At 45.8% G+C, this 22,486-nt stretch overlaps 1 protein-coding gene across 1 annotated transcript in view; it reads right to left on the reverse strand.

Moving 5' to 3' along the window:
* Window positions 1-2,548: 2,548 nt before the first annotated feature.
* Window positions 2,549-22,486, reverse strand: part of eva1a (eva-1 homolog A, regulator of programmed cell death) — a 60,772-nt gene continuing 40,834 nt past the window's right edge. The window contains exon 3 of the mRNA XM_062957243.1: window positions 2,549-4,488. Within this exon, the coding sequence (XP_062813313.1) occupies window positions 4,124-4,488 (365 nt within the window). The 3' untranslated portion in view covers window positions 2,549-4,123. The remainder of the gene's footprint in view (window positions 4,489-22,486) is intronic.

Below are 22,486 nucleotides of genomic sequence, written 5' to 3' on the forward strand. Positions count from 1 at the left end.
GAATTCTGATAAATTTGTCTGGTCCTTGCCTTGGGAATCTTCTTAAGGAATATTCTTCAGAAAACATATGGATTTAGGAAAGTAGATGTAATGTTCATTTTTAAAAAAAAGCATGAGATAAAATTACAAAAGTGCAGATCAAATGGAACTAGAATATGTGAACATTTGCTTACATTCCTAGTACCCAAATAAAGTCATAAGACATGGTAGCTTATTTGAACTATAGACAGTAAGGAAAGGGGAGAGCTGGATATTTTTTCCTCTGACACTCACCCACATAAGCCACACTTTCCCAAAAATACTAATTTTCAGGTGTATGTGAGCCCGAATGCTGTTTAACTCCATGTTAAGAAAAGCTAGGGAATGCTCTGAAGATTCAGCTAAGGCAATGGTTCTCAACCTGTGGGTCCGCAGATATTTTGGCCTTCAGCTCCCAGAAATTGCAACAGCTGGTAAACTGGCTGGGATTTCTGGGAGTTGTAGGCCAAAATACCTGGGAATCCACTGGTTGAGAACCACTGAGCTAAGGGAAGGTTTTGCCCATCTGGACTCCACCCCAGCAGTGCTGCAGGATGCACAGGCTACTCCAGACTGGCTGTGGATTTTATTACAGGTGTAGTTGAGGCCTAAGTTCAGTTGGACATATTTCCAAGTAACTAGGTATGTTGTTCCAGCCTTTGTTAGATAATTGTGTGTGACTTGAAAAAAGTCAGGGCTACTTTGAAAAGCAAGAAGAGAGTGAGACAGTTTAGATATACTGTTAGGAAACATACTTTAAAAAGCTCACTTGATTTCATGTGTCATAATTTCTCTGACAAAACTGAGGTATATGGGTCCAAGCTCATAGCCAAGGGGGCAGTTTACGGGTTCAAACCACCCCCAAAAATTTTCAGGTTAAAAAAAAATCTGATTTACTCATTAATTTTAACTGGTTAACCAAATCCTCATGCTAAGTAAATGAGAACTACAAGCAGTATTTAAACCAAATTTTGATTATTTACGCTATCATTACCTACCTTTCTACCAATTTATATTGCAATAGCAGCAATAACGGACATAGTGGAGGCGATCATAGTGGAAGCTGCCAAAATGTGGTAGCCAGAAGGCAAAGCCTAAGGTGCCCGGGGGGGGGGGGGGGGGAGAGAGAGAGAGAGAGAGAGAGAGAGAGAGAGAGAGAATTGCAGGTGAAACCCGAGGAAAATGTGGAAACTGAGGTGTCTCCCAATGGTTCATCTAATTCAAGCCCTGCTAAGGAAACAATGGAACAAGAGCAAAGAGAAGTTGTGTCATTGCTAGACCTTAGACTTTATATGTTTCTGATGACCAAATGAAAGCTCAATTAGTGCAAAATCCACAGACTCCATTGTTAGGATATGCATTTCCTATCGATAAGAAGAGGCCCCTAAGATTTCAACCCAAATGGTTCAGCAGATTTCCCTGGTTGGCCTACTCATGTCATGTGCAAGGTGCACTCTGCAAGTACTCTGTTTGGAGAAGTTGGGGGTAAAGGTAGTCATCAGCAGCTTGGTGCATTGCTTGCTAAAGCATTTGTGAGATGGGAAAATGCAATAGAAGTCTTCAATAGACACCAAAAACAGGGTATCATCAGAACAACTTGTGCTTGGCTGAAAACTTCTGGCTAATTAACAGTGGAAAATGTCTTGATGTAACCCGTTATCATGATAAATTAAGAAGAAAGCAGAAGAAAACAGAAAGAAACTTCTGCCAGTTGTGGAAACTATTGTTCTTTGTGGCCAAAAAGAACTGGTTTCAAGAGGGAGCAATGATTCAGGATCTATTACCTGGGAAGGACCTTTGCATAATGATAATTCCAGGGCCTTGTTGAGATCTCCTGCCAGATCAGAAGACACTGACCTGAAAGTCATCTTTGGGGGCGGGGATGGACGTTTCAACCCCTCCCAAATTAAAAACATAAGCTGAGCCCGAAATTATTTCAGTGATATTAATCTAAGGCCATAAAAGGCATAATGTGCAAACTACAAAATAACTGTGAATAAAAAAGAAACACTAAAGTAATATTAACTTACAGAAATCATAACAATAAGCTTTAGTAAACATCTAAGTGAAAAATGGGAGGAGGGCCAGCCCCGCATGGAGTGACCTTCAGGATTTTCTTTGTGGAATCTCCTTCACTGTTGGAATCCAAGCCATTTAAGGGTTAATGTTCAGTCTTGTAGTTTCAGGAAGGGGAAACATGCCTCATTAATTCACTGGATTTTTGTTCAGATTGTTAATGCCAGGGTGGACAGAAGAGAGGCGGTAAGCACTGCATCACCTTGAAGCAGTGAACCACGAGAAACTGGCTTTGAGAAGGAATTTCTTCTTCCAATTGCATACATATTTTATGAGTTTAAAGCTGAAGGAGTCCAATTCAAGTCTAGGGAATTCTTGCTGAGAGCTGCTTGGATCACTAAGAAATTTGACATATTGAGACAGCCATTATTCAGGTTTAATCAGCTGGGCAGTCATTTGTGTTTACTCCAAGTAAGAATCTACCCAAAACTGAAGGAATTCAAAGAAACATGAAGACAGTAGAGTGTATTTAACATTTATTTTATCCTTGCATGCTGTTTTGACCTTTCCTGGGCTACTTCCAGAAGGACAGCTTCTAGTAATACCAGCAAATAGGGATATGTAGCCATTCTCTCTTCTCCTTTACCTGATTTTTTTTGGAAAGAGAAAATATAGGGGGCAAACACTGAAATAATACATGAATATGACCTACGGATAACAATGATGTCTAGATACCCACCCACCCTCTGTAACATTCCATGATTGAGGCAAGCTTATTGTAGAATAAAAGCCCTATCTGGAATATGTCCTCCCCCTCTTTTTTAGAATAAATATATTCTAAAACAAACAGCTTGTTTAAAAACAGTGCAGAATTTTGAACATTGTGTGTGTAGGCACACACATGCACATGCACACCCTTGAAACCTCCTTGAGGTTGTTAATAGTTTATTCATCACTGACACAACTCCCATAATAACACAAGGTTCCTGTTGGAGGAAGGCTGGGGTTAAAAGCAAGCACAGGCAATGGGGAATCCATGGATATGTGTCCGGGGGAAAATCTTTATCCCTGAGGTGTCGGGAAAAGGAATGCTGCCACTGAAGCATTTTTAAGCACACGGTCTGAAACAACAAAATATAATATCGAACATCCAAGCATGAGATGTGTGAAGCCCCAGTTATGAAACAGCTTTTCTTTTTCTTGTTTGCCTCCTTTGTTGTTTTTCCTTTTTTCATAACTAGGTCAACCCATGCCTCTTCAGAGTCATAAGATAGTTCCTCATCATGCCTTTCTACATCATCTCCTTCGTCATCAATATTATTTTTTTACTAATATTGTAGTAGATTCCTCACAGAAATGTTAGGTGAGCAAAAAACCATTCTTCTCACATGGGGAGGGGACCCACGCCATAGCTTCCCAAGTATTCAGTGGAGCCTTTCTATTTTAAGGTCTTTTCTACTCCACAACAAACGCCAAAGATAAGTCAAGAGGAATTTCTGAATAAAATACTCCCAGGTACTTACTTTGGAAAGGTAGTAATCACTGGGGTGAATGTGACTGTTGGAATGTTTCACACTTTGATTTAAAGAAGACTTCAAATTTCCTTTTCCTAGACATATGCAACACTATCTCAAGAAAATAGCCCCTCATTATTTATCATGTCTCAGTACTTTTTGCAAAAAATATTTTTTTTTTCACTAGACAGTGAGTTTTGCATTAAAATTTGTACAGAATTTGTTTTGCTAGAAAACAGTGTATTTTGTGCATCATAAGCTGCTCATTGCATAACAGATATTTTACCAAGAAGTCCTGAAATGGGAAAAGAATTGAAAAATGCATAAAACTCTTGAAAGATTAGGAAGATAGCGTAGACATTTTTGCGTTTGCATAGGGGAATGGGATTAGCAAAGATGCACCGTGTCCCTGCTTGACAGTGTCAGTATGCCTTCGGTAAGTGCTTTGCATAAGGAAGGAAGACATTGCAGAGCCATTCTTTTTCTGCTCTCCCGCCCCCCCTGCCTGCCCACAATTCCCAGCAGGCGGAGAAGACACGACGGCTGCACTGCCAGATGGCATCATTAGCCAGCCATTAGTAATAGCGGTTTAAACTTCTGGTCCCTGGAATATCCGGCTGCCCATTCATCCATATCTCCCGGATGATGCGCTCCCTTTCTTCCAGTCTCTGAGCTCTCTCGAGCTCCTCGGATGAGGTAAAAATGTTCATGTTCAAAGTCCTTTCAAACCTGCGGTGCCTTCGTGCAGACAGGTCAGATGTGGTGTCTGAGTCATTGTCGCTGCCACTACTGTCACTGTCTGCGTCCCATGACGGCTTTTTTGTAGATGATTTTTTGCAATCAGTTCGACAGGAGATTCGGAGCACTAAAGCCGCCAAGGTCAAAAGGAGTCCAATACAAATGCCAGACACAAAATACAGAGCTGCTCGCTCGGGGTTTTCTGGAAAAAAAAATGGAAGAGAAATGGTTTGAGCGGGGAGGGGAATAACAAACGATGTTTGCGTGGTCTAGCTAATAAGCTCAGAACATCTGGTTTAATAGCAGCCTTGTAATTTGGGGTCAACATAAGTTGAAGCTGAACTAGCAACAAACATCAACAACATTTTAATTTTAAGCTTCAAGATGGAAGAAAAAGGCTTTGTAACCGATACTGAGAGGACAGATGAGAAATTGAAGAGGCATTTGTCCTCTTCAAGAAGTTTAGTAACACCTTGAAGAGTACCAAGTTTTATTTGGCAGAAGCCTTCATGGACTTCAGCCCACTGCATTAAAAAATTGGGACATGTCCTAAGTTTTTTTTTAACGTATCAGAAGCGAATTGAGAATATACTGCAAGTGCTTCTGGTGTGAGAAAATCAGCTGTCTCCAGAGACGTTGCCCAGGAGATGCTCAGATGTGTTACCATCCTGTGGGAGGCTTCTCTCATGTCCCTACATGGAAGCTGGGGCTAACAAACAGGAGCTCACCCTGTCTCGCTGAACTGCCAACCTTCAGATCTTCAGGTCAGCAGTGCAGCCCACACAAGAATTGGAAGAGACCTCATGGGCCATCCATTCCAACCCCCTGCAAGAAGCAGAAAATCGCATTCAAAGCACCTCGACAGATGGCGATCCAGCCTCTGCTTAAAAGCCTCCAAAGAAGGAGCCTTCACCACACTCCTGGGCAGAGAGTTCCACTGCTGAACAGCTCTCACAGTTAGGAAGTTCTTCCTAATGTTCAGGTGGAATCTCCTTTCCTGTAGTTTGAAGCCATTGTTCTGCGTCCTAGTCTCCAGGGCAGCAGAAAACAAGCCTGCTCCCTCCTCCCTATGATTTCCCCTTACATGTTGATACACGGCCCTCATCATGTCTCCTCTCAGCCTTCTCTTCTGTAGACTAAACATGCCCAGCTCTTTAAGCCGCTCCTCATAGGGCTTGTTCTCATAGTCATTTTAGTCGCCCTCCCTTGGATACCTTCCAACTTGTCAACATCTCCCTTCAGTTGCGGTGCCCAGAATTGAACACAGTGTGATTGCAGTTATTTATTATTTATTTATTACACCATTTCTACCCTGCCCTTCTCACCCCTCAGTGGACTCAGGGCAGCTTTCAACATGAATATATACATCAAAACAATTTATATCACGTTTAAAAATCCATTTAAATTAAAAATTACATTAAAATTGAGAGCTTACATTAAAAAAACCTACATAGTTATACATATAAATATACATTCAGGCACATTTCAAGTCCAAGTGGGGGCAATCAGTGAGTCGTATAATTATCGTATCTCATTTCTACTGCTACTCTTGTTCAAAGGCCTGGTCCCATAACCACGTTTTCATTCTTTTTTGGAAAGACTGGTGGGAGGGAGCCTGTCTAATTTCATTTGGGAGGGCATTCCATAGACGGGGGACCACCACTGAAAAGGCCCTGTCCCTCGTCCCCGCCAGCCGCACCTGTGAGGCTGGCGGGGCCAAGAGCAGGGCCTCCCCAGAGGATCTTAGATTCCGTGATGGGTCATAGCAGGAGACACGTTCAGACAGGTAAGCTGGGCCGGAACCGTTTAGCGCTTTATAGGCTAAAGCCAGCACTTTGAGTTGTGCTCGGTAGCTGATCGGCAGCCAGTGGAGCTGATGTAGCAGAGGAGTGGTACGCTCCCTGTACGTTGCTCCAGTTATCAACCTGGCTGCCTCCCGTTGGACTAATTGAAGCTTCCGGACTGGCTTCAAAGGCAGCCCCACGTAGAGTGCGTTGCAGTAATCTAGACAGGATGTAACAAGAGCGTGGACCACCGTGGCCAAGTCAGGCTTCCCAAGGTACGGGCACAGCTGGCGCACAAGTTTTAATTGTGTGAAGGCTCCCCTAGCCACCGCTGAGACCTGGGGCTCCAGGCTCAACGATGAGTCTAGGATCATCCCCAGACTGCGCACCTGTGCCTTCAGGGGGAGTGTGATCCCATCCAGCACAGGCTGTAATCCAATACCCTGTTCGGCCTTCCAACTGACCACGAGGACCTCTGTCTTGTCTGGATTCAATTTCAATTTGTTGGCCCTCATCCAGTCCGACACAGCGGCCAGACACCGGTTCAGGACCTGGACAGCCTCCTTAGTGACAGGTGGAAAGGAGTAACAGAGCTGGACATCATCTGCGTACAGATGACACCGCACTCCGAAACTCCTGATGATCTCTCCCAGCGGCTTCATGTAGATGTTAAACAACAAGGGGGACAATACCAACCCCTGCGGGACCCCACAAATCAATGGTTGTGGGGCCGAGCAGGCGTCCCCCAATGACACCATTTGGGACCAACCCTCCAGGAATGAGTGGAGCCACTGCAAAACAGTACCTTCAAGACCCATTCCCGAGAGGCGTCCCAGAAGGATACTGTGGCCAACGGTATCAAAGGCGGCTGTGGGGTCCAGCAGAACCAGCAGGGACACACTCCCCCTGTCCAGTTGCCGGCAAAGATCATCGACTAAGGCGACCAAGACTGCCTCGGTATCATGCCCCGGCCTGAAGCCAGACTGTGCCAGATCTAGAAAATCAGTATCATCCAAGAGGCAACCACACGTTCCATGACCTTGCCCAAATAGGGGATATTGGAAATGGGCCGAAAGTTTCCTAATTGAGTGGGGTCCAGTGATGGCTTTTTCAACAGCGGTTTGATCACAGCCGTCTTTAGGCTTCCTGGAATTTTGCCCTCCCGAAGGGAGGCATTCACCATCACCTTCACCCACTCGGCCAAACCCACTCTGGCTTCTATCACCAGCCAGGATGGGCAGGGATCTAGGATGCATGTGGTTGGTCTTGCTTCTCCAAGGATCTTGTCCACATCCCCGAGCTCAACCAACTGAAATGAATCCATCAAAACTGGACAAGGAGGTGTTCTTGCTACATCCTCAGAGACTGCCGTTAATATGGCGTCTAGGTCAGAGCGGATCAAAGCGACTTTGTCTGCAAAGAACTGAGCAAATGCTTCACATCGGGCTACCGAGTTGTCAGGGATTCCGTCTTGGGGGACGGGATATAACAAACCTCAGGCAACTCGAAACAGCTCCGCTGAACGGTTCTTTGCAGATGCAATATTAGCTGCAAGGAAAACTGTTGTAGTTGAGTCAGCAAGTGTGATGACCCATGGGCCTTGTAGTCCTGCTCAGGACATTGTAATTCCTGATGAAGAAGAAAACTTGGGTTTTTTACCTTCCCAGTCAGAACTGGATTCCTCTCAGCCAGATCTTTCCCAGGCAGATCTGGGAACCTTGCACCTGCAAGAAAGTTGTCTCCCAGAAGTATGTCAAACAAGCCCAGAGCCTACTTCTCCCGTGTTCTTGCGCCGGGAGTTTTGTAAACAACAGAGAAGTTTGGAATCAGCTTCGCGCAGGAGTGCGAGAATTGCAGCTAAGAATGTAGCCAATTAAGACTGCTTCTCGTGAGAATCTTTAAGGAGTCTAACATCTGGTCTCAGAGTTTAGCTTTCGTTTCTGATTCCCAGAGAACTGCTTCGGTGGGAAAGTTAGACTCTATATAGGTGTTTTACCCGCGTAGTAACTTCGCGGAGTCAATTCGTCAGCCTACGGAGCGAGTTGTGTCTGGACAGCGCGCTCCGATTCAAGCCTCGCTCCTGCTCAAGCCTTGCCCTGCTTTCCAGCCTTCGCCTTGCTTCCCAGCCTTGTTTACCTACGGACTTTGCCTTGTTGCCCAGGACCAATCCTTGCCTTGTTCCACGGATTTTACCAAGTTATTCCACGGACCTTGTTCTTGTTCCTAGCTACCTTGTTCCACGTTTAAGCCTTGTTTCAAGTATCAAGTTATTTCAAGTTATGGACTAAAGGACCTGGTCTATTCCCCTCACTTTGCCTGGCAAAGTGAGTGTTCGGTTATTGGATTACAACTTTGGACCATAATATTTCATATTGGACATTGCTTTTTTGGACTAATTTTGACCTTTCCTGAAAGGTCCGCTTCTGAACTAACCTTTACATTTGTTTTTATTAATCTTATATATTTCCTTAATAAAGATATTAGATAGAATCTGGCCTCTGCGTATGGTTATTGGTGCTCTGTAGCCTGGGTCGTGACAGTTTGACTCCGCCACCCTAAGCACCAATTAACCTCGGCCAGAATGTCTACCGGAACCGTGCCCGGTGGGCAGCCACTGAGCTACACCATCAGCAAGGACGAAGTGGATCGCATCCGCGACAGACTCAACGCCCAGGATGGAGAAATAAAGGGTTTGCGGGAGCGCGGAATCCGCCTCCCGGCCATGGCGTTGCCAACCAAGTTTACTGGAGAAGCTTCCAAGGTTCATGTTTTCCGTCGCCAATGTCAAGCTTATCTAGAGGCCCGTGCTGCCGAGTTTCCCCAAGAAGACATCAAAGTGGCGTGGGTTTACAGTCTTCTAGACGGGCCAGCGGCCAACTGGGCGACGGCACTGTTCGACCAAGCCTCTCCACACCTAAGATCAGCGCAACACTTCTTGGACCACCTCAAGGAGACTTGGGGAATCGAGGACAATTTGGAGGCAGCCGGTCACAAACTCCGTCGCCTTTTCCAAGGAGACAGACCTATGTCTCAGTATATAGCCGAGTTCCGAGTGCTGGCCCACAACACCGGCTGGAACGATGTAGCCCTCAGAGGACAATTCCGGGAGGGTCTCAACATTGAAATGCTGGAAGAAATCTCCAAGGTGGATCCTCCCCAGACCCTCGAGGCACTCAGTGATCAATGTTTACGGGCTGAAGTCATGATTGCCAACAGGAAACAGTGGGTTCGAGGCCAGAGCGGTAGAGCCGGGGCAAAACCCCCCGCTCCCGCCAGCGTTCAGCCACGTCCAGTGTGGAGACCCCCACCACCAACCCCATACCCCAGAGGAAGCGAGGAGGTGCCGATGCAGTTGGGCAACGTGCGTCCCAGACTAGATGCCGCCGAGAAGGCCCGTCGTCAACGCTTAAACCTCTGTTGGTACTGCGGGAACGGGGGCCACTTCGCCAGAGAGTGCCCAGCCAAAGGGAAGCCTGCCGCCCGTCTTGCGGCGGCGTCCTCCACGGAGACGAAGGCGTCTGAGCCGACTGGCACACAGCCGGCGGGGGAAGCCAACGACCGGGCGTAGAGAGGCTCGCCAACCCGGTCAAAAAATCCACTCAAGAGCCGCCTACTGGGGTCCTGTTCCTTCTCGTGGTCACCTTATGGTCAGCAAAAAGGGGACCCGTCATGATCCACGCCATGATAGACTCTGGAGCCACCAACAATTTCATTGATAGAGAGTATGCCGACTCTCTGGGATTACAATACCATGATTTCAAGAATGCCCGTGTGGTGCAAGCCATAGACGGCCGCCCCCTCAAGACGGGCCCCGTAAGTCAGTGGTCGGAACCCACCAGGATGTGGATAAGGGAACATATGGAAGAGATTTCCTTCTTTGTTACCGAGGTTCCCCATTTCCCTGTGATTTTGGGAATTCCATGGCTGACTCTCCACGACCCTAGCATCTCCTGGTCCAACAGAGAACTGCAGTTTGCTTCACAGTACTGCCAAAACCATTGCCTTGTAGCCAAGGTCTGCCATGCCACAGACACCGAGCCCATCATCACCCTGCCCAAGAAGTACTCCGAGTATTGGGATGTATTCAATGAAAAAGAAGCCGAGAAATTACCCCCACATAGACCTTATGACTGTGCCATTGACCTGGTGGAGGGGGCCCCGATCCCGCGAGGGCATCTATACTCTCTGACTGAACCAGAGCAAGAAGCTCTCAGGGAATTTATAGAGACAAACCTTCGTAAGGGATTCATTAGACCCTCTCAATCCCCAGCCGCCTCCCCAGTGATGTTTGTGAAAAAGAAGTCAGGGGAACTACGCTTGGTGGTGGACTACAGAGCATTGAACAATATCACCAAGCGGAACAGCTATCCCCTGCCCTTAATCTCGGATCTACTGGATCGGCTTCGAGGAGCCAAGGTTTACACCAAACTGGATCTTCGGGGGGCTTACAACTTAGTTCGCATCAGAGAAGGGGACGAGTGGAAGACCGCCTTCCAGACCAAATTCGGATTATTCGAGTCCCGAGTTATGAATTTCGGATTATGCGGAGCTCCCGCAACGTTCCAGCATTTTGTCAATGACATTTTTCAGGACTATCTAGACAGGTTCTTGATAATCTACCTGGACGATTTTTTGGTGTTTTCTAGATCACAATCAGAACATGAGAACCACGTCAAAATGGTGTTACAACGATTGCGGGATCATGGACTTTATGCCAAGCTGGAAAAATGCGCTTTTGATCTACAAGAGGTAGATTTCCTTGGTTACCGCATCTCGCCTCTAGGGCTTTCCATGGATCCAGCCAAGGTTTCAGCAGTATTGGAATGGCGGGCGCCAACCAACAAGAAAGAGGTGCAGCGTTTCTTGGGGTTCGCGAACTATTACCGCAAGTTCATTCCAGATTTTGCCCGCTGGTCTGACCCCATCACTAGCTGCATCCGTGGAAAACAGCCTTTCCGCTGGACTGATCAAGCAGAGAAAGGGTTCCAGCAACTAAAGAAACTATTCACGTCCCAGCCAATTCTACAGCACCCAAATCCTGGAACCCCTTTTGTTGTGCAAGCGGACGCCTCTGATGTGGCAATTGGGGCTGTACTCTTACAACCGGTGGGAGATCACCTCCATCCCTGTGCCTTTTACTCTCGTCAACTAACCACACCAGAGAGGAATTACACCATTTGGGAAAAAGAACTACTGGCCATAAAGGCAGCCTTTGAAACTTGGAGACATTGGCTAGAAGGGGCCAAATTTCCCATTGAAGTCCACACAGATCATCGTAATCTAGAACATCTAAGAACTGCCCGCAAACTGAATCAGAGGCAGCAACGTTGGGCTTTATTCTTCGAACGTTTCAACTTCCAGATTCATTACGTGACCCCAGCCCAGACCAAGCAAGCAGACGCCCTGTCACGTAAACCGGAATACGCTGCAGGACGTAAGGAGACCTTTGAATCCCAACTATTACAACCCGAGAACTTTGCCACGCTCACAGTGGGGAACACCAAATCCATTTCCATTGGTTCAACTTCCTCTACTCCAGGACCCATCTGTGCTCAAGAAATCAGGGCTAGTCAGCAAGCAGATGCCTGGGCGCAGGACCAACTTCGCCAAGGTCTGCATTTTCCCTTTTCGCTTAAAGATGGGCTGCTTTGCTATAGAAATCATGTTTATATCCCACCCGGACCGGGCAGGGAAAAAGCGCTTCGTCTGTGTCATGACTGCAAACCAGCAGGACACTTCGGACTATTTAAAACCATGCATCTGATCCTAAGGGATTTTTGGTGGCCCAAGATCCGCAAGGATGTGGAAAAATATGTCAACACCTGCCCAGTATGTCAGCGCTCCAAGATAAGAAGGGAGAAGCCCACAGGGCTTTTACACCCCCTTCCTACCCCATCTCGCCCATGGGAAATAATTTCTGCGGATTTCATCACTGACCTACCACCTTCCTGTGGATTCACCACGATCTTAGTGGTGGTGGACCTTTTCACCAAGTTAGCCCATTTCATTCCCTGCGAAGGCCTCCCCACGGCCAAAGAGACTGCGGATCTATTCCTTCAACATGTTTTCAGACTACATGGATTGCCCAAGAGTTTAGTCACAGACCGTGGATCTCAATTCACCTCTCGTTTTTGGAAGGCACTACAAAAACTATTGGGCATAGACTCTCGCTTATCTTCAGCTCATCATCCCCAAACAGATGGGCAAACGGAGCGCACCAATGCCACTTTAGAGCAGTATCTTCGCTGTTATGTAAACTACCAACAGGACAATTGGGCTTCTCTGTTACCACTGTCAGAGTTTGCCTACAACAATGGAGTTCAAGCTTCTACAAAAGAAACGCCGTTCTTTGCAAACTACGGCTTCCATCCACGTTTCTTTCCCCCTGCCATTGAAACTTCAGAAGTTCCCGCAGCAGAGGATTGGCTGCAGGAACTCACAGCGGTGCAACAACTTTTGCTCCAGCAACTGGACCAAGCCAAGGAGGACTATAAACGCCACGCTGACAAACACCGCCAGCCGGGCCCCGAAATCAAGGTAGGAGATCGGGTTTTTCTGTCCACTCGCTTTCTGCCCTCCCACCGCCCTTGCCGGAAGTTAGATGCCCGTTTCATTGGCCCCTATCCAGTGGTGGCGCAATTAAACCCCGTGACTTTCAAACTCCAACTTCCGCGTTCAATGCGCATTCACCCAGTGTTTCACCGTTCCCTGCTCCTTCCGGCGGATGGTGTGCGTCCTGATACAGACCAACCGGCCCCCCCTCCTGTTTTGATGAATGGGGAGGAGGAGTTCGAGGTTGAGGACATTTTGGATTCTCGCTTTCATCGCCGCCGCCTACAATATCTCATTGACTGGGTGGGTTTTGGCCCTGAGGAACGCTCTTGGGAAGACGCCTCCACAGTCCATGCTCCTGATCTAACCCGCCGCTTTCATCAGACCTATCCCGCCAAGCCGCGACCTCGCGCCTCGGGGAGAGGGCCCCAGTTTGGGAGGGGCCTTGAGGAGGGGGATAGTGTGATGACCCATGGGCCTTGTAGTCCTGCTCAGGACATTGTAATTCCTGATGAAGAAGAAAACTTGGGTTTTTTACCTTCCCAGTCAGAACTGGATTCCTCTCAGCCAGATCTTTCCCAGGCAGATCTGGGAACCTTGCACCTGCAAGAAAGTTGTCTCCCAGAAGTATGTCAAACAAGCCCAGAGCCTACTTCTCCCGTGTTCTTGCGCCGGGAGTTTTGTAAACAACAGAGAAGTTTGGAATCAGCTTCGCGCAGGAGTGCGAGAATTGCAGCTAAGAATGTAGCCAATTAAGACTGCTTCTCGTGAGAATCTTTAAGGAGTCTAACATCTGGTCTCAGAGTTTAGCTTTCGTTTCTGATTCCCAGAGAACTGCTTCGGTGGGAAAGTTAGACTCTATATAGGTGTTTTACCCGCGTAGTAACTTCGCGGAGTCAATTCGTCAGCCTACGGAGCGAGTTGTGTCTGGACAGCGCGCTCCGATTCAAGCCTCGCTCCTGCTCAAGCCTTGCCCTGCTTTCCAGCCTTCGCCTTGCTTCCCAGCCTTGTTTACCTACGGACTTTGCCTTGTTGCCCAGGACCAATCCTTGCCTTGTTCCACGGATTTTACCAAGTTATTCCACGGACCTTGTTCTTGTTCCTAGCTACCTTGTTCCACGTTTAAGCCTTGTTTCAAGTATCAAGTTATTTCAAGTTATGGACTAAAGGACCTGGTCTATTCCCCTCACTTTGCCTGGCAAAGTGAGTGTTCGGTTATTGGATTACAACTTTGGACCATAATATTTCATATTGGACATTGCTTTTTTGGACTAATTTTGACCTTTCCTGAAAGGTCCGCTTCTGAACTAACCTTTACATTTGTTTTTATTAATCTTATATATTTCCTTAATAAAGATATTAGATAGAATCTGGCCTCTGCGTATGGTTATTGGTGCTCTGTAGCCTGGGTCGTGACAGCAAGTAATGTTGCAAGTAGTAGTAGAAGTACCAGAAGGGGACAAAGGGGTAATCGCGGGCAGGTGTCAGTTGAAGAACAACAAAGGGAACAGATCCGGGATATACTTATGGCACCTTCCGATGAAGACACATCTGAAGGGTTTTCAAGTGGCTGGACTCTTGGATTGGCTCAACAACGGTTCTGTTTGACTACCTTGGTGACGACGTTTGGACTGGCTTATCGTGAGTGTGGCTCTCTCCCTCCCTGGATTCTTGGATTACTTCTACTACGGCTCTGTTTGACTACCTGGGAAACGGCGCTTTGTTTGGCCTCCTTTTACAGTGACTCTGGGACTTGACTGGTTTTGGCAACGCCTATTTCCAACTGACTCTTTGGGCACAGCGTTATCTAGTGGAACTCTTTGTTACAGCGCTGTTTGTTTGCTGTTTATTTTGAACTGAGTTTTAATGCGGATTATCTTTCTGTTTAATCTGGGTTATTTTCAGTTGCTTTTTTGAAGCCCAGTTTGGGCAAACCCTTGATTTTTGCTAGAGACACTGAAGTTAAGTGTCTCTGAGCGCATTTTTGTTGATTTATAATAAACCTTTTGTTGGACTAAAAGCGTGTGTGGCTCTTTAAGGCCTCTATGTCACGACAAAAACATTCTTTGCAGCAACTATTGCCTCAGCATATGCCCTAAGATAGGAACACAGCCATGTTCGGTTTGGCTCGCTCGGCTCCGAACGCCACACGCCCTTTAGTCCCCTCTTCTTTCATTTCATCGCTGCCAGCTCCTCAGTGAACCAAGGAGATGGTTTAGCTCAGTTACTCAAGAGGGGACCTTCCGGAGTGATCGTGTCTATTGCCCTAGTCATCTCCACATTCCAGAGAGAATATCCTTCAGGATCCATAAACCTCCTAGGGTGGACCATTTTAATAGGTCTTCCACCCCTGCAGAGGTTAGGGGGTGCAGTGAGACTAAACCTGATCAGGTGGTGATCGGTCCATGGCAACGGAGTGATGGTCATCTCCCCCACACCGCCACCTTCTTCCCATCATTGGCAGAAAACCAGGTCCAGTGTGTGTCCAGCTCTGTGGGTAGTGCCTGTTACTAGTTGGGACAGCCCCATGGTTGCCATGGAAGCCATGAAGTCCTGAGCCGCCCCAGAGAGAGTGGTCTCGGCATGGACATTTAAGTCCCCCAGCACAATGAGCCGTTGGGGCTCCAATGCCAGGCCTGAGACCACCCCGGCTAGCTCAGGTAGAGAGATTGTAGTGCAGCGGGGTGGACGGTACACTAACAGAATCCCTAATCTGTCCCGGTCTCCTATCCTCAAGTGAACACATTCAAACATGGTAGACTACAGGACAGGGATTCTGGTCAGGGGGATGGAATCCTATATATATTATTGTTATTATTGAGAAAATTACAATTATATAAACATATTCTATACATTTCCCCCTCTTTTATTTACATTCACCCCTGTGCTCCCCTTCCCCAGAGCCATCTCTTCTTCTGTAATCCCACCAAAAGTTCAATTCTTCATTTGGAGGTAAATTCCCATCTTCTTTTTCCAATAATTTTTCTAGAATTTTTCTCCAAATACTTTCAAAATCATTTTTTCCCATAATCCCTTCTTTACTTTTAAATTTGATGTTAGCTTGTCATTCAGTGCCATTCGCCAAACTTCTTTATACCATTCATTAATTTGTATTTTCATTTCTCCTTTCCAATATTTTGCAATTGGAATCCTTATAGATCACTGCAACCCCACCTCCCCTCCCTCCAGATCTCGGTTGCTGCTGTACGGAGTATCCTGGTGGGCAGAGCTGGGTAAGATTAACCCCTCCCAACTCATCCAACCAGGTCTCCGTAATACATGCCAGGTCTGCATGTTCATCCAAGATAAGATCTTGGATGAAAGATGTCTTCCCATTCACAGACCTGGCATTAAGCAGCATCACCTTTAATCTGGAGGGGCCGCCATCCTGGTCACCCAGATTAGCTATGTCAGGAGACCGTTTTAGAGCTACTAATGTTCTTCCGCAAACCCTAGGCCGAATTGAATTAGGTCTCCCTTTCCTGTATCTCCCCCTCCCTGTTACCACCTCTATAGGGGCCCCCCACCCACCAGAACACCCAACTCCCCTCTCACACTGCCCTCTCTCCCCCTCTTCCCATGGTCGAGATGATGTTTCTTGGTGTATCACCTTCCCATTAACACTTACTTTCCTTTCCCACCCATTCCCACCCCCCACCCTGCAGTCCTCATAATCCTCCAGCCTACCCCACCCCTCCCAATAATACAAAGTGCAAATGCAATTGTAAAGTGACAAGGGTGCAGGAGCAGCATGGATATGGGAATTTGATTTCACTAAAGTGCAGAGTAGGCTACAGATGTTAAAATTAATGGGTGGGGTAATTCAAGTATAGTTCTTAAAGTGTCAAAGTGCCAACCAGGGGACAGGATTTAGCAGTATTTAACAATTAATTGTACTGATAATAATCAAAGTTATTAATCAATCCTCATATCAATTAATTGTAGCAGCAATAGTCAAAGTTGTTAATCAATCGTCCTTAAGGTGGACTCACTGTCTCGGTGTAAACTTAAATTTGTTATTATATACTATAGAAAGGGGGGTTTCAAAGTCTCTGTAGAATTGTTGGTAGTTTAGTTGGTGTTCTTCAGCCGTGGCCAGATGGGAATTCTCACTGCAGCGTCTTCCTCTGGCCTCTGCGTAGTAGCCCGGCTCTGCAGCCACCTCCCGGTCTGGCGAGGTGGCTCAGCAAAGATCAAGGTGGCTCCAGTGGACCTGCTCGGCGAAAGACCACGGCAGGCTCCACGGAGCTCAGCAAGGGCCAGGCAGGTCCCAACAGGCCCGTGTGGGCAGAGAGAGCCCCACGAAGCCAGACGAGGATGGACACAGGCCCTGCCTGGCTCCAGCAGGACTCCGCAGGGGCCAGGCAAGACCCGCAGGCCGCCTCCCGTCTCGGCGAGATGGTCAAATGGAACAACGCGGGAGAAGCGCAACAGGCCTAAGGAGCTCCCACTAAGGCCAGCAAGTCACCTCCCAGTTCAGCAATGGCCCGGCAAGGAGTCGCGGCAAGCCTCCGCCTCTTCTATCTGCACCACAGAGGCTTGCTGGCCGGCAGCCAGACCAAGGCCAGATGAGAGGCCCAGCAAGCTGTCCCCTCAATACCTCCGCGACCAGGTCTACAGCCGTTGCTGGAAACCCCCGCCGCTCCCCAAACGGCGAAGCAGCTGTTATGGTCTGACCAAGGCAGAATAGAGGAGTAGCATGACTTCCCTGGATCTAGACACTATACTTCTATCTCTAGGAGGAAGATGATTTAACGCAACAAACGTTGGGAGCACTGTAGACATCCCTGCATAGATTAGCACATGTAATGAAATGAAATGCATTTGTTCCTATTCAGCCAAAAGAGTTCAGTTGGCCGTAACAATGAGTTCTAATTCAGTAGTTTCCTATAGGAATATATGTCTTTGAAGTTATTTTGGTAAAATGGCTACCTTGAGGTTAAAGACAGTATGTCCTGGAACTCTGAAGTGTTGTCCAATATATTTATTAATATGGCTGCCATGAACAACAATTGTTATCTGTGTTGTTGAAGGCTTTCATGGCCAGAATAACTGTGTTGTTGTGAGTTTATTGGGCTGCATGGCCATGTTCCATTAGCATTATCTCCTGACCTTTTTACCTGCATCTGTGACTGGCATCTTTGGAGGTTTTTTTGGCAGTGGACTAAGTGGAGTGCCAAGGGTGGGAGTTCTGTTTAAAGCAAGGGTGAATTTTGCAAGTAGCAAGCTTGTATAGCACTGAGTAGCCCTGAAGCTGCAAAGGCAATCAGGGAGGGTATCTGCATAGAGGTAGCCTGGCCTCTGTTGCTTGGAGGCATCCTCTGTTTGGGAGGGGTTAACCGGCACTTGATCGTTAGCTGTCTGGAGTTCTCATGTTTCTGAGTGGTGTTTTGTATTTACTGAGTGGTGTTTTGTATTTAATTCTGGTGTTTTTTAATACTGGTAATGAGATTTTGTTCAATTTAATGGTTTCCTCCAGGCTACCAGAATATCTCGTCCTAATCAAATTAAAAAGGAAAACTGATTTCCCAAATTTAGAATCGCAACTGATGCCACTTGGTGAATGGCATATTTTTGAAAATACACAATGTGCACGAGAACAAAAATAGATGGTAGCAGATTCAGAGTTTTCAGGTAGATGAAGTACATACAGCCTTGCCCTGTTTTTAGTGTTTTCTGAATGACTGTACCTCTAGTCTACATTCTATGCCATATCATTCATGTGGAATCAACACTACACACAAGGAATGGAAAGGCTCAGATCCATATCCCATTCAGCCATGAAGCTTTCTGCATGAAGTTAGAACTTCAGTTGGTCAAAACTATCTTTCAGGTATGATATGAAAATTAAATGCAGTGCGAGAATAAAAAGGTTTTCAAGTTACATATACTGCAGGATTTGCTGTTTAAGTTTTGCAACATTCTGGCAGCATTTCAGACGACCAATATGACAAAAATGTCTAGTATAAAATGTCCCATTTCTAATATGTTACAACATCGACTTTGAAAGGCAGAAGTTCAAATGATTGCTTTTGCAGCAGTGGCACTAAGGCATGTTTTCAAAACTCCATATATGTATAAGTGAAAGATGTTGCTGATAGAAATGCAAATATGAATCCATCTTTTGGGTAGACGTTCATTTTCTTTAAAATCATTATATCATTCATACACACATGTCCCGAGAGAGTTTATAAGGAGATTATATACACATGTTCCTAAATGCTATCGTTTGGATAGGAAGTAATATTAACTATGGCTGCAGTGAAGGCTACTAAAAATTGATTACGAATGAGTGATGTCTGAGATCTTGCTGAAATACTACCATAGTGATAGTATTAAAGACAAATGATCAGGATTCAGTAATGCTGTTTCAATTTCAAGTTACAGAAAATACACCATAAAATAACATTATCTTGTGAATAGTTATGCTTTCAAAATGCTCTTTTGTCACATCTCTGGAGGCAGGCAAAGAGATTGGAATGGAGTGGAACAAATGGAAGGACAAGCCTCAGCGAGGGCAAGCTGAAATTCACAAGCCAGCTATTTAATCTGACATCCATTTGTTGACAAGTATTAACTTCATATCCTTCATGTCAGCCCTAAGCAAAATAGGATTTGAGTCTATAAACAAACTACAATTTAAACAAACAGACTTTGGGTTAGTGCCATGTCTAAACTAGGACACAGGCAGATAGTGGTTTAATTTCAAAATGGCACCTGTTTTAAAAAAATAGATGCTAAGCCTTTTTGCATGAAAAGCAATGCTTAGGATGTATACAATGTCGTAGGATTTTGAAAGCCATTCACATACATTATCTTGTTGTAGTCTTGAACTGAACCATGTGAGTTAGTGAAACCGATGAAGCCGATTATCTTGATCCCACACAGTCTGGTTTTAGGCCTGGTCACAGAATTGAGTCAGCTAAGGTTGCCTTGGTGGATGATCTCTGTAGAGAGCTAGGCAGGGAGGAGTGTGTCCCTGCTAGTTCTCTTGGATATCTCAATGGCTTTTGATACCATCAACCATGGTCTCCTTCTGGGTCAGCTCTCCGGGATGGGTCTTGGGGGCACTGCTCTGCAATGGCTCTGCTCCTTCCTGGAGGATCGTACCCAGATGATGGTGCTGGGGGATACCTGCTCGGACCCCTGGCCATTGAAAGGTTCTATTCTTTCCCCCAAGCTTTTAACATTTACATGAAACCGCTGGGTGAGGTCATCTGGAGTTTTGGGGTTGGGTGCCATCTCTATGCAGGTGACACACAACTCTAGTACTCTTTTCCACCACATGCCAAGGACGCTCCCTGGGTCCTGGATCAGTGCTTGGCATCTGTGATGAACTGGATGAGGGCCAACAAGCTGAAGCTTAATCCAGACAATCCAGACAAGTCCTCCTGGTCAGTCACAGGACCGATCGGGTATAGGGTGGCAACCTGTCCACAGTCTGGGAGTCCTCCTGGATTCAGGGCTGACGATTGATGCTCAGGTGTAGGCAGTAGCTGGGAGGAATTTCACACAATTAAAACTTGTGCACCAGCAGCAACCATACCTCGAAAAGCCTGCCTTGGCCACGGTGGTCCATGCCTTTGTTACATCTAAAATGGATTACTGTAATGCACTCTACGTGGGGCTGCCTTTGAAGATGGTTTGGAAACTGCAGTTAGTCCAAAGGTCGGCGGCCAAATTACTAACTGGAGCTGGTTATAGGGAGCATACCATGCCTCTATTAAAGCAGCTCCATTGGCTGCCAATGAGTTTCTCAATCCAATTCAAAGTGCAGGTTATTATCTATAAAGCCCTATATGCTTCGGGTCCAACCTCTCTTCGAGACCGTATCTCTTTCAACAAACCGGCATGGGTACTAAGATCTGCTGGGGAGGCCCTTCTCCCGGTCCCACCTCCATCTCAAGTGCGGTTGGTGGGGATGAGAGAGAGGGTCTTCTCGGTGGTGGCCCCCCTACTTTGGAATGCCTTTCTAAGGGAGATTAGGCTAGCTCCCACTCTCCAAGCCTTCCGTATACAATTGAAGACAAGGCTTTTTTTGACAAGCCTTTGACCGTGTTTAAAATCCCTTAATGAACATATTTGAAGATTTAGAGATTGTGTCATCATGCACTTTATGAGACTGATATTGATTACTGCTGTTTGTACCTGAAGTCACTGCTGTATTTTACTGATTTTAACCAGGGGGAGGGGGTTGTGATGTTTATGTTGGTTGTTATGGTTTTTATGTTATTCTTTCTGCATCTTGTATTTTATGTGTTTGCATCATGAGTGCTTTGTGAGCCACCCCGAGCCCCTCTGGGAGGTGGTGGTGGGGTATTAATTCACAGATATTAGGTTTTCATATGTGGGGTCTTGTTGGGATTTTATGACAATATCTATCTGTTTTATGAAGGCATTGAATGTATGCCGTTGTTTGTTGGAATCCGTCCTGAGTCCCTTCAGGGAGATAGGGCAGAATAGAAATAAAGTTTTTTATTATATTAATATAGTGTATTATTATTATTATTATTATTAATATTAATATTAGTGACAGTGATGCCCAGAATGAGAATTACAGGACTTTGTAGATCAGTGGTTCTCAGCCTGTGGGTGCCCAGATGTTTTGGTCTTCAACTCCCAGAAATTCTAATAGCTGGTAAACTGGCTGGGATTTCTGGGAGTTGTAAGCCAAAACACCTGGGGACCCGTGGGTTGAATACCATTGTTGTAGATATTCTTAAGCAGTCATGGGGAAAGCAATACATTGACAAGCATTACTCAAAAGTGGTTTTGCCAGTTCCTTTCTGTGACATACAGCTTATGGCACTTAGTATTCACAGGCAGTTTCCCATTCAAGTACTAACCAGGGCTGACCCTGCTTAGCTTCCGAGCTCAAATGAGAACTGGTACCTTTTGGGTATCTAGGCCCTGCTAAGCACATTCCCTAGAAAATCTAATTTAAAAAAGAAGTCAGTGGAATAAACTTTCCTTTGCAAGGCTGTCTTTTTGTTTTGTTTTCTCTTTTCATGGCCGAAGACGATACGTGTTTCTTGTCATGAAAAGGATGCTTTCCAAGTAAACATGTGAGGAAGTTTGTATTCAACACACCCAACACAAGAACAGATTAAAAACTGTGACCTGATGATAGATTTATTCAAAACAGGACCACAACCTCTAAAGCTGCTTAATTTTCACACTTCAGATGCAGAAATACAAAATATTTAACAGCATAAACACACACACATATCATTAAGTCTCCAAATTACAGGGCCTTGTCAGTGAGGAGGACTTTGATCTTAAGAGTAAAAAAGAGTATTATATTTATGGGGCTCTGAATTCCAAATGATGAAAGCAAATCCACTTATGAACACAATGAAGTCTTGAAACATGTGGAGACATTTCTAACGCTAGTAGCCCAGCAGGCAAATTACTCTCAAACAGCCAAGGATAGAGTATATTGGGAAGTCTCAATTAAAATCTCTCTTTAATCAGATCTTAAAGTAAATCATCCCTACTGTGCTTCAGTCTGCCATCTGAAATACAGGCCCAAGAGCACTGACCTGCTCTACAGATGGTCTTGTAAGGCTGGGAGTGAACAATGAAATTTCTATATAATTATTAGACCTGTGAAACCAATGAAAAAAAATGTTTCAACACTCATTACAAAATGAGGGAGCGAGGAATAGGGAAATTGTTTCTAAAATGTTTCCGAAATTGGACGGGGTCTGTATGGTAACTATAACAAGTTAACTACTTTTTCATTACTTTTCGTTAAGTAATTGTGGCAATGGAGAAACTTCAGGGGCTCCTTTCTCCCTCATTGTTAGAGCCATTGGCATGAAACTTGCTACAATTATAAACACATTTACCATTGTTAGCCCA

This window comes from Anolis carolinensis, chromosome 1 (assembly GCF_035594765.1).
Source record: "Anolis carolinensis isolate JA03-04 chromosome 1, rAnoCar3.1.pri, whole genome shotgun sequence".
Classification (NCBI taxonomy): Eukaryota; Metazoa; Chordata; class Lepidosauria; order Squamata; family Dactyloidae; genus Anolis; species Anolis carolinensis.